At 41.4% G+C, this 12,191-nt stretch overlaps 1 protein-coding gene across 1 annotated transcript in view; it reads right to left on the bottom strand.

Moving 5' to 3' along the window:
* Positions 1-12,191, bottom strand: part of EFCAB14 (EF-hand calcium binding domain 14) — a 17,394-nt gene that overhangs the window by 3,056 nt on the left and 2,147 nt on the right. Inside the window, exons 2-10 of the mRNA XM_018072256.2 lie at positions 12,158-12,186; positions 11,087-11,235; positions 7,671-7,816; positions 5,724-5,822; positions 4,093-4,203; positions 3,174-3,254; positions 2,079-2,270; positions 1,315-1,395; positions 540-651 (exon numbers count right to left, since the gene is read on the bottom strand). Of these exons, the coding sequence (XP_017927745.2) occupies positions 540-651; positions 1,315-1,395; positions 2,079-2,270; positions 3,174-3,254; positions 4,093-4,203; positions 5,724-5,822; positions 7,671-7,816; positions 11,087-11,235; positions 12,158-12,186 (1,000 nt within the window). The remainder of the gene's footprint in view (positions 1-539; positions 652-1,314; positions 1,396-2,078; positions 2,271-3,173; positions 3,255-4,092; positions 4,204-5,723; positions 5,823-7,670; positions 7,817-11,086; positions 11,236-12,157; positions 12,187-12,191) is intronic.

Below are 12,191 nucleotides of genomic sequence, written 5' to 3'. Positions count from 1 at the left end.
ACTTGGAAGTGTTTTCTGCTTCCCACTCTGAGGGTGCTGAGGAAGCTTTATTAAGCAAATTACAACTGCTCCCCTGGGTTGTTTTCATCTTATCAATATAAATATTCCCCAATAGCAGGTCTAAACTTTCAGGCTCCTGCCTGGAATGAACAAGCAGCACAGTTCTATTGTAATGGAGTATTTAAAATCTGATGTTCAGCACTACCTGGATGTATACAGCAGAAATGCAGAACTGAAGTCAGCAGAGACACAGACCTTTCCTCTATGTTACACTTAGATTTTCAAAAAGGAAAACCAAGTGTTACTGGGTACAAAGTTCACCAAGTTAATTGCTGCATGCCTTCGAACACAAGCTACTGATGTGAGTCCTGCCATACATGTGGAAAATCACCTTCAAGCTTCTGGAGTCATATACAATTTTCTGTACCACTTTAACTAAAATAACCTTCATCAAAATCTTAAGGAATGGTCTAAATTATCCACCTTCATTAGTTATCCTTTGAGTTACACAGGGAAGTACAACTACAAGACATGCTTACCATTCTTTGTTGTCTCAATGGGTCTGTCATTTTCTGGCTTGCCTGTGAGAGCACTGATCAGCTGAAGCTTCTCTCTTAGTTTTGATACCTGAGAATCTCTAGTTCCTGCTTCCTACATATGTTGAGAAAAAAAAAAATCTTAAAAAATACCCCTTCAATAGAGGCAGATGATCAGGAAAGGCAGTAATTTAAAATATGTAAGCAATTTTGAGTGACTGATCCAGGTTGATCAAGTTTAAAATAATAAACAAGATTTTAAAACAAAAACAAATAAACAAACAAAAATCAATGGAAATATGATAGGAATAAATTCACATACAACAGAATCAGTACCTCAACCTGAAAACCAGACAACTATTTTGCAGACACCAATTTCAAAAGACTCTGACATTTAGTTCCTATATTCCCTATAGGAATGGACAAGACACTGAAAAACCACAATATGAAACAGTCAAACATACTTGGAGTGAACATTTCTACATGAATTGAATGTCTCAAAATTCTTTCAGCTGCATGGAAGGACATTACAGCAGTTCTGCTGTGCTGTCCCACATGTAGTCAGAATGGCAAGACTTTAAACTATTACAGCTTTTCTTCAGTTGGCTTCCTGTCCCCAAAAGGGGCTGGGTAAGCTCTCCTAGTCTGGACTTTTAAAAAGCTTGATCAGAGCAGACTGTTTCCAGACCTTTGCTCAATTAAGGTTCATTTCAAACATGATTAGAAAGACAATTACATGCTCTACTAATCCAGTGTAATTTGTATGTGCTTACTTTACCTTCAGTTCTGTATTTGACTGAGTTTCACTATCTAGTTGATCTTCATTTTCCACTTTTAGAGAGGTAGTTGCATCATTCCCCTGCAGAAAAAGAACAGAGCAGAGTTTATTCATGTGCTTTTTATTTTCTACACAGAGCTTATTTCCTTCAAATTTGGCAGGCACGAAGCAGGAAAAAACCAGGGCAGATACCTGCTAGAATAAACATGAAGTTATAAAAATGGGTTATGTAATTTACCACAGCAACATCAGCACCTTCCTTTATTGCTAAATATACAGAACATATTCTCACTGACTGGCCCCAGTAAGGCATACAGAAGGCAGAGGAAGAATTTATGAACATATCTAGGTGTTTTTGTTGTTGTTGTTTTGTTTGTTTGTTTGTTTTTAGAATTTAAGTAGTGTTGAACAATGCAGATTCCCACCTAGCTCCTCAGTGGTCTTAACAGACCTGTGCCAAAGTGATTGCTAAAACATAGTTCAGTTTGTGATTCCTGCTCCATAAAGCAATCACCCAAGTCTTAAATGTCACAGTGTTTTGGGCATTTTTCTGTAGAATCTGCAGGGAAGAAACGAGATACTGCTTCAGAGATACTCTTAATGTTGGTTATCTGTTCAGAAACACAGAACGAATCCCAGCCTTTCCTAACGAAATCCTCAGTATCTCAGGTCTCATTCTGACATTTTCTTTAGTTAGGTCTGAAAAGCCGTGTCTGTAGTGTAAGGAAGGTATTAAAAAACTACCTCAGCCATCAAATACTTACCACGCTGGTAGACAAGTTCTCTCTTTTGTCCAGATTATTCCCAACAAGGGGAGAGTTTTCCAACAGCGTAACCTTCCGGCTGAGGTTGCCAATGGCTGAATCCACATTTAGAAGCCTGATGTCATTCAACTTTTGGTACACCACCACGGTGTTATTTAGCTCTTCCAGAGCTGCATGCAGTGCCTGGCTTTCCTGAAATACAAACCCAGCACGTGTCAGTTTACTCAGCCTCGGCAGCACTCCTGCTGTTACCAACACGACTGACCCAGTTTAGCCGAGCAGACTGCAGGGCTGGCTCTGCACTGACACCGATGAAAACATCCAGCTGGAAGTTTCCAGAAAGTTACTCCGACTTGCAAAGCTTGAAACCGAGATTCCTCCTCAGGTTGCAACCTTCCCCGGGGTTGCAACCTTCTTCCCTAGCAACCTCTTTGTTGCTAATGAAATCACTTCAGCTGTGCCAGTGGACACAGAAAGCCTATTCATCTCATTTTCCAGGTCAAGCTTTGTAAGCACACCAACTGTCTTTCCCCAGAAAACATGTACTGGGCACATTTATACACGAGATTCATTTTTGAGGAAGATATTGACTGTGTTAAATGTAAGCAAGTGCAGTTATTCCCTTCCAACCCATTCAGCTAAACGCCCACACATTAAACTTTCTTTTTGTTGATGAATTACTACTTTCCACACCTCATTACATTGAGGGTGACTCAATACCTACCACTCCCAAATTTGCTCAGATTAGCAAGTACCTGCCATAAAACCCACTCCATGAGCCTTTAACTCATTTCCATTTACATTAGCAAAGTACACCTACATTTTGTCAGATATCAGTTTCAGTCTTTTTACTACTCACCCAGTCAGAACACAAAAAAAAAAGAAAAAATACTCTTAGACCAGGGCACTTTCCTGTTTGCACATACACAGGAACAAACTACAGGAAAATGATCTTATGCTTTGTTTTGAAGAATGCTATTTATATTGCTTGATAAAAACCATATATTTTGCAGATTACAGCACTGTGAAACACACAGGTAAGTGACATATCCATGACACTTGTATCAAAATTCCTTATGCGAGGGAAAAAAATACCTTTTTGCAATCTTCTGTCTGGTTTCTCTCAGTCCTTGGCACAACAGTGGAGGGAAGTGAAGGCATCTGTTTTAATTCCTTCTAAGGAAAGAAGCAGAAAATTACGTTACCAAATGCCTATAAATAAGATTTTAATAACTGGCAGACTGTTGCTAAGGATGTTTCGCTACAATTACAGTCACTCATGTCTGTTGTGCATGCAGTATTTTAACTAGGCTAATAAGAGTTTTCTCTTTCAAACACATAAGGTCCAAATTTATTTTTATTAAACACTCCTAATTAGCTCTTCTCCATTTAATGAAGTATTATGATGCACATTTTCTGCCATACACGCTGCCATATCTGCAATGTTTTTGTAGAACCCAGTGACTGAATCAAGCTTTATTATGTGTCTAATTTAGATTTTGTCTGGAAGAATTAAAGTAAGGCTGTATTGCAGTTTAGCTGAAAATCTGTAATTATTGGCTCAGTTTGTTAACCACCGGTGAGAGGTCAGTATAAATACAGCAAGTGGTTTTCGGTAAGGACAGTCAGTAATTTCAGCTGTATATGCATCCTTAATTCAACCAAAAAACTCTATTTCAATTTTCTGACCATCCTCAAGCCTATAACAGTGCAGTTATCATAAGCAGTACTCTGCAAAGTTTCCAAGGCTCCACGTCCGAGGAGTAGGAAGCAAAAATATGCAGGATAAGAAGTGCAGTAGGGAACAAAAATTCTGGCTACAGAGAAATAACATCCTTGGTACCATATAATAGATGACACACAGGGATTAGAAGATTAGCTAATTAATGGGCCAACCTACTGAAACCTCAAAAGTATTTTGAAGGCTTAAGGAGAACTCCACACAGTTCTTTAGCTTTCTTCGTATTAGTCAGGTAACCATTAAAACAGTGTTAAATCAGTACATTTTTCTTACCACATCATTCTGGAGTATTTCTATGGATTTCTTGTATTCTTCAATAGCTGTCTGTATATTTTCAACATCGTGAGCCACACTGGTAAGAGTGCTACCTATGGTCGCTACAGTCTGCAATAAAGAAGATGACAGAAATCTCAGCCTTCCTCAAACTGCACTGTCCCAAAATTCCAACCTGCTAAACACAATGTTTTGTTAGTGAAACCGCAGGCAGACTGCCACAAAAATATGCACGTGAGCCTGAAGAATTAAGAACTTTCTTTGCACTCAAAACTGCAAATCATTTAGGTTGGAAACGACCTCTTAAGACTGAGTCCAACCACTAAACCAGCGCTGCCAAGTCCACCACTAAACCACGTCTCAGAGTTCCTACCCATGCACTCTAAATACCTCCAGGGGTGGTGACTCAATGCAATATTTCAATGTTTGACAACTCTTTTGGTGAAAAATTTTTCCCATTATCCAATTTAAATCTCCCCTGACACAGCTTGAGGCCATTTCCTCTTGTCCTATCACTTGTTCCTTGGGGGAAGAGACCCCTCCACCACCACCTTGTTGCAACCTCCTTTCAGGTAATTGTAGAGAGCAGAAAACTCCCCCCTGAGCCTTCTTTTCTCCAGGTTGAGCCCCCCCAGCTCCCTCAGCTGCTCCTCGCCAGACTTGTGCTCCAGACCCTTCACCAGCTCTGCTGCCCTTCTCAGGACACACTCCAGCACCTCAGTGTCTTTCTTGGTAATGAGAAGCCCAGAACTGGACAAAGGATTTGAGATTTGGCCTCACCAATGCTGAGTACAGGGGGACAATCACTGCCCTGGTCCTGCTGGCCACACTATTGCTGATACAAGTCTTAAGACTTACTTCTGTTAGGACACAATGAACACCCAGCATGCCTGTAGCAGCAAGTAAGAAGCTTAAGAAATAGCTTTGTACTCCTCCCAGAAAAAAAGAAATCCTGGCAGCCCAATCAGCCAAACCACACTTAATTGCTTTGCATATCACTAGCTTGTTGATTACACATTAATTTTGTAGGGATAGGAAACGAGACATGGAAACCCACAATGCCACAAAGCTCACATGAGGCCTTAGCCAAATATAAATGTTCATTGCTAAATAAATAGAACTGCCATGGAAGAGCTGGCAAGTATCAACAAGCCATTCTTTATACCAAAATAAACGGGACAGTTCTTGGTAAAGAATGCTCAGCTAAGGCACATGGTAAGACATTGCATTAACAGAGAGCAATCCATTTTATTTTCCAATTAAAAAAGCTAAACAAACAACCTATTTGTAAACAGAGTTATAAAACTGCAGACAGACACTTCCATGTGCCTTAAACGATATTAAGATTAGCAACTTGAAGTAAACAGAAAGATCAGTTTCAAGGTAAAGATGTGACAACATAATACAAACAAATGCATCTCCAAAGGGGATAAATAAGGCCTTCGAATTTTTTACCTGCCATATATTATCACAGGACCATACAATATCAAGTATATAAAGTCAGATTTTAAGGACAAGGGAAGCAAATATTCCTTGCATGCAAATCAGGTAGCTCCTGCTGTCCCCAGGAGCCCAGCTGCAGATCAGCAAAACAGAATGCATTTAGTGATAGCTACATTTACAGTGCTTACCTTCTGAAGTTTCTCTACTGTGAGAGGAAGAGAAATCAGATCAGCAGCAGACTTTATGTTGTTTTTGAGATGATTTACTGTTGAGGTCAATAGTGATACCTAAAACCAAAAGGGAATACTTAGAGTTAGGCAACATAATCCTGATTCTGACCTTCCCCAATACTAGTGACCTAATGTGTAACATTAAAACACAAAGTAATACAAAAATATATATGCACACACACGAAACACCTCTCTCTCTAGAGATCCTGCCTAGGTTACACTAAAATATTCTGCTTCTCGCAAAGGAGCAAGTTTTTATTTATTTTTTTTTTAAGCTGAATGAAAGCCATAGAAGCCCTTTCTTTTCAACAAGGTACCCTCTGCCAATTTTACATTCATCCTCTTAGAGAAAGGCTGTTGCCCAAGAAAGACTTAAAGATTGTGCAAGAAATCCTTACATGGAGGAAACAGTCATCCACTTCTGCATTTAGCAATCAAACCTGCCTGGCAAAACCCAGCAAAGCCACACAACTTCTCTAGTCGAGTGACAGGCAAAGAAGTTGCACAGATCACCCAAACCTTCTGCTGCAGAAGGGGAACAGTGACAACCTTTGCACAGCAAGTTAGCTCAGTTTCTGTCACCTGATTGTCCCTGACAGCAAGTTATTCAATGCATCTTCATGATTACTTATTCATTCCAATCTGGAGGTTGTCAAATAAATTAAAAAGCGCATGCTAGTCATTCATCACTAATGCTCTCACTTCAAGATCAATTTGTAGCAATCAGCAGTCAAAGTGAAGAGAAATAATTTCTTCTCACGCTTGACAACACAAAGGTGGAGTGGATAAAATCCACTTCTGGTTAAAAAAAAAGAAGTTGTTTCGCAAGCTGAGGAAATGAGAAAGATTTTAATTTTGCATTAGGTCAATGTAGATCAGCTGGCATGCAGACTCTAGTTCCACAGCTGTAAATATTGGCTGAGATTATTCCCAGCAGCACATCCCAGCAATTCATGGAAAACAACCCAGCAACTAAATTCTGAACCCCAAAAGATCTGGCTCAGACTGAACCAGACCCTGAAGTAACTTGAGGGCCTGCAAGAACCATGTGCAAGTATCTTCAACATACAGGTGCACATAAGAGCATTTTAAAAGTCCCATGAAAGATAAAGCAGACTATCAGATGCCAAAGAAAGCAAATCAAGTTTTCAGATACATTTATTAAGCACTTCACCACCACACAGGACTGAAGAAAAACCAATCTGAGCAGGCACCTCAGGACTCCTAAAAATTAAACCCAGAGCACCCGTGTCAAGGAGGGTTCCCCACACACACCTCCTGACACCATTCACTGTGAGCAGCTCTCAACTTTTACCCTCTGGGGCAAAAATTTCAGGAAGAGCCTTGCTGGATGCTTCATTTGAAGGGTGAGTTAATAGAGCAGCTCTATTAAGGAAATAGTCTCTGGTAAGTAGCTTAGTTCTAGCAGTGTCAACAGTGCCAAGATTTGCACCAGCTCAGAGTCTCAGTGCGTGTCAGCAGATTTTATATTCACCACTTCTTCACTTGTAGCAACAGGAGCTTGCACTGAGCCAGGTAACTCTTACAAAACACTCTCAGAAATTGGAAATGTCAAATCTCTCATCGTAAACATCACAACTATTTGGCAGGAAAATTAAGAACTGCACAGTTCTGAGGTTTAAATTCTGCCTCAAGTTTTTGCACCAGTTATGCAATTTCTCCTCCTTGTGATCAGTCTCCAGCCCAGCTGGATGCTCAGGTTGTTTTCTGCTTGTTTAATAACGAGATTTACACTCTACTTTAACTTTAAAAGTAGAAATTTAGCATAAGGTCACAGTAGACTGTAGATAAAACCTCAGCACTGCACTTAAAATTAATTTCTGGGAAAAAAAATTGAAAGGAATATTTTATTATTTTCTACAAGCAAGTACTGATCCCTCTCACCTGTTTACTGATCTCTGTGATATTTATCCAAATTTTATTCAGCCCCAGTTCTCCAGTCTCAATTTGTTCTAGCTGCTTTTGGTTCTGCACCAGATCTTCGTTCAGTTTAGGAATTTCTTGGAATGATGTCTTTTGATTAGATTCCACTAGAAAAATGAAAAAATAATTAAATATGCTTAAAAAACAAAACAAAATGTCTGGGTAAACAGTGTTGAAAGGCAGAAAACAAATTACAAACAGGAACATCTACAGCAGTGAAAGAAGGTAATAAAAGAGTCTATATATGGGTTTATTGCCAATTCAGGATTCAGTGACATTCAGAGTGACAGCTCTTTTTTGTTTTAAGAGTACCAATATCTGCAGAGAGAACCCAGAGAGACTGTACTAAATTTAACACTTTGCACAGTACTGTCATTTTGGCAGCCCTCAGCAGGTCTTTATTTAGTGCAGTTATTTTGCATTACCTTCACAGGGGAGCATGAAATAGTAATGGGCCTGCAAATAAGAACTGCCCCCAGTCCCAGAGCAAAGGAGGCAGGTGAAATGAACCTCAGTGCCCTTTCCAAGCCTGCAAAGGGGCTGCTGACGATGAAGTAAATTCCAAAGAGATTAACGTGATTACAGTTGCTCTGTCTGACAGAGAGACAACTGAAAAAATAAGGTATAATCTTATACACTAATGCCTGTTGGTAAACAAATCAGTAAACATGGTCCTTGGAAATAAAGTCAGTTATTACTGCAGTTAATACCACAGGAAGGGGGAAACTCAGTGCAGCTCAGAGCAGTTCAAGGGAGCCTCAGAAATGCAGCCCTTCCAGATCTGCAGTGACTAAGCTGTTTAGCTGTAAGCTCTATTAGGCAACCCTAAATCCCCCCATCCGAGAAACAAATAAGCAAAGGTTTTGAGGAGGAGATGAGAGTTCCCCAAAATCCACACCTCCACCCTGTAAGGCAGCACTGGAAGGCTCCACAGCAAACTGCCACCATTCAGAACAGCCTGCCAGGAGCAGTGGGACCTATGTGGTATGTGGCTGGCAGCTCCCAGAACGAATTTCCATGGGTGACCCATCCAGTCAAAAGGGGAAGCCTGTGGAGTGCATGCCCAAACACACACAACTGGAAAGCTGTGCACCTTCAAAAAACGACTTCACTCCTCTTGAAGCAAGTTCTAAAAGTACTTTCTAAGTTCAGAGAAATCGGATCACCAAAGATCCAAATAACACTTCCAGTTAAATAAGACCTTGAAAAGTGTATTTTAGCCAAAACAGACTGAGAGCTAATTGTGCACTTGACACAAGCAGTTCACGCTGGACTTGCTATTTCAGAGGCTCTTGTAGACAAATTATTTTCTGTTTTGCCATTCTCACTGTGTACAGTGAGACTCCACAGGTTTTTGCAGTGCTAGGAAGTACCACACGTTCTCAGCATCATTACTAACAAGCGAAGGGAAACACCACATGACTTCCTCCTATTCCAAACACACCGGATGCAAAGATGTCTTGTTTTTAAAAAGCACTCATACTGCACTCAGTTTGTGCAAAAGATGGCAGAACATAACAAATATCACCACAGGAATCCACTCTTATGAGGAGAAAAAAAACCTGGATGAAGATTCAGAGGAGGAACGTTCCTTTTCCAAACTTGCTGTAGGACACATGGATCACATGCCTTTGTTTCTGTTCACCCACACATCTTACCAATGCACAGTGTTGCCTTTTGGAACCAGGTTGTTCTTGCTGTCTGCTTTTTTGTTGTTGTTTTTAAATGCTGTGCCTCATTATGAGGCTCCCATCCAACTTCTAGGCATGCTATTACAGTGGCAAGGAAATCTGACATGTTCATCACCAGACATAGTATTAAATATACAGCTTTTCTGTCAGAGCTATTAAGAAGAAAACAAGCCCATCTGTAACTGCCAGACAATCTGCTCAGAGAGAACAGCTGCTTTAACAAAGGGGTCTGTGTAAAACAGGAATGATGAAACTCAGCTACACCAAAGCCAACAAACGTTGTCCTCAAGAAAAACTTTTACTGCCAGCACACCCTCAAAGCAGAGCAGCCCATGAAGAGCTGGCTGACCCAGAACACAGAACAGCTACTGCAGAGCTGTGGGTACACTCACAGCCACAAGGCAGCACCTGGAGCTGAAGGTATCCTCCATAACTGGTGGACAGGAATTACAGATAACTTTCAGAGTTCAGTATCAGTTAACATAAAAGCATATCTATCATCAGTTCTTTCTCTCACACCCAGCCAGCCTGTTCCACCTTGGCAGACAATTCCCCACCTCACAGCAGTTACACACCTGAACAGGAAGACCTAAATACCAACAGCAAAAAATTTCTGCACACACCTCAACATCTCTTTTACCACAAGCAAAACAAGCCCTTTGCTTACCTCCAGCCCGAGTAGCCTCCAAATTTTGGAACTGATTTCACCAGCCTTATAAGATCATTCTCGTGTCCTGGGCACTTAAACTCTGAGATGAAGACCAAAGCTATGGCACAAAACTCACAGCAACAGTGGTGCTTCTCAGGTAAAACACAGCTATCTGGCTTTCCTGAAGCAGCCAGAGACTATCTGAATGCTTAAAGCTTCACTCTCTTCTGCTCCATTCTTACAGCTCCTTAGCTTATCCTTGCGTTTTTTGATATATATAGGATTTTAAACACCACTAAAATGAGGCACCAAAACATATCTTATGCCCAGAGGTGAGGTACAGAGAACCAAGAGTACACTTTAGGTGCTAATCTCACCATTTCTTACACCTCAGCACAACAGAAGTTATTCTATTGAAATCTTACATGGACAGGGATAAACTGAGACCTAAGAGAAAAAACACCTCACATTAACTCCATACTTCAAAGTACTAAACACGATGTAACTCCAAAGCAAATGCAACCTGATGTAAAAGTTGTACAAGGACAGGTCAATGCAAGCAAGAAAAACATTCAGAGGATACAGAGAGAAAACATAGTATCAAAGCAACATTCAAACTGCAGTAACACCATAGCAAGCATCAGAGGATTTTAGAAATGTTCCAGACTTAATTTTTTTTTAATCCTTTTTTTTTCATAATTCCCTAGATTGCTTTGACAGGGCTGCTCAGAACTTTTTTAATAGGGTCTTTCTTTGGCAGAGAGCACTCCTAAGACTGAAGTCAGGAATTTTAGAAATGTATGTACAAGCAACTACAGGCCCACCTAGTCCAGGGTCCCTGTTCCTCAGAAGATATAGAGCAGGCAAGAATATATAACATTCACCTCAGATTTGCCAAGCCTCCAAGTGTTCTTGGCTGAGAGGACTCAAGTTCAGAGGCAGTTTATCTACTCAGTACTTTCAGACTTTGACCGAGCAATTAAAGCTCTTCATAGTGCCCAAAGAAAACCTGAAAGAGTGGTTACATTTATACTTACTAGTTCGAAACTTCTCCTTTATTGCATCCAGATCCTCCTTGAGAGCCACCTGCATCCAGACTAAGCCAACACACGCTACCACACAAGCGGCAAGAATGACGAACGCACATAATGGGTAACAGAACTTGCAGCATCGTAGGTAATCTCCCCTGCACGAAACAAAGTAACAGGCTGTGAATAGACAACAGTACCTAGAGAAGTTTTATTTTAAATGCTGTTCTAGCAAAGTGAGGGACAGAGTTGTAACAGCACACATTTGGGCTGACAAGAGCTAAAAAAGAGCATTTCCAGGAATAAATAAGGCTATAAAGTGAGGTCAGGGTGGTTACTCTCTGTTCAGTTTATCCTCAGGAGGCACATCTAGCATATTTAAAAGCAGCTGTCAGGTTTCCCTTACCAAAATTTCCTGCTCTGCTCACATAAACTTATGCTAGGCACATCTGCTTGACAGCTTGGAAAACACACGTCAAGACAGGGTATTACCATAATGTTACAACAAGTAATATCTTCTAGAGCGTTCCAAATTGCGAAAGCCCAAGTTGCTCTGTGATATGCCTACTTTCAGGTGTTCTTAGGGGCCCATTATTAATGCTGTCACTTAGCTCAGAAGCTTATTTATTAGCAAAAGCACATCACATCCGTGAGAAAAGCAGCACTGCGCCAGCTCGCAGGACTGTGCCACACGTGCCGAACACACACGGGGAACTGCGCTCAACAACATCAGCGCCTGATACCGAGCTGCTCTAAGGACTCGACAGAAAAGAGGAAAACAGCCAGAAGATGGTTTAGTGGAAGGTGTCTCTGCCCATGGAAGGGGCTGGAACCGGATGATCTTTAAGTTCCCTTCCAACCCAGGGCATTCTGTGATTCGATGACACTTCTATCCCCCAGCCAGGCGACCTGTCGGGCCGGACACACTCAATGCAGCTCCGGGTGTTCCCCGGCAGCCTCTCACCCACCCCCTTTGCCCCCAGCTGCGAACCCGACCCGCTGAGGGCACCGCAGCTGCTCCAGCTCCGCCCGGAGCAGGGCCGGGCCGGGCCGGGGACCCCGCGCCCCCCCGGGACTCACTTTCCGCAGCGGCCCCGCGCCCCCGCGAACTCGT

The sequence above is a fragment of the Manacus vitellinus genome, unplaced genomic scaffold (assembly GCF_001715985.3).
Source record: "Manacus vitellinus isolate BGI_N305 unplaced genomic scaffold, ASM171598v3 scaffold_21_pilon, whole genome shotgun sequence".
Taxonomy (NCBI): domain Eukaryota; kingdom Metazoa; phylum Chordata; class Aves; order Passeriformes; family Pipridae; genus Manacus; species Manacus vitellinus.
This window is presented reverse-complemented; position numbering and strand designations above follow the sequence as displayed.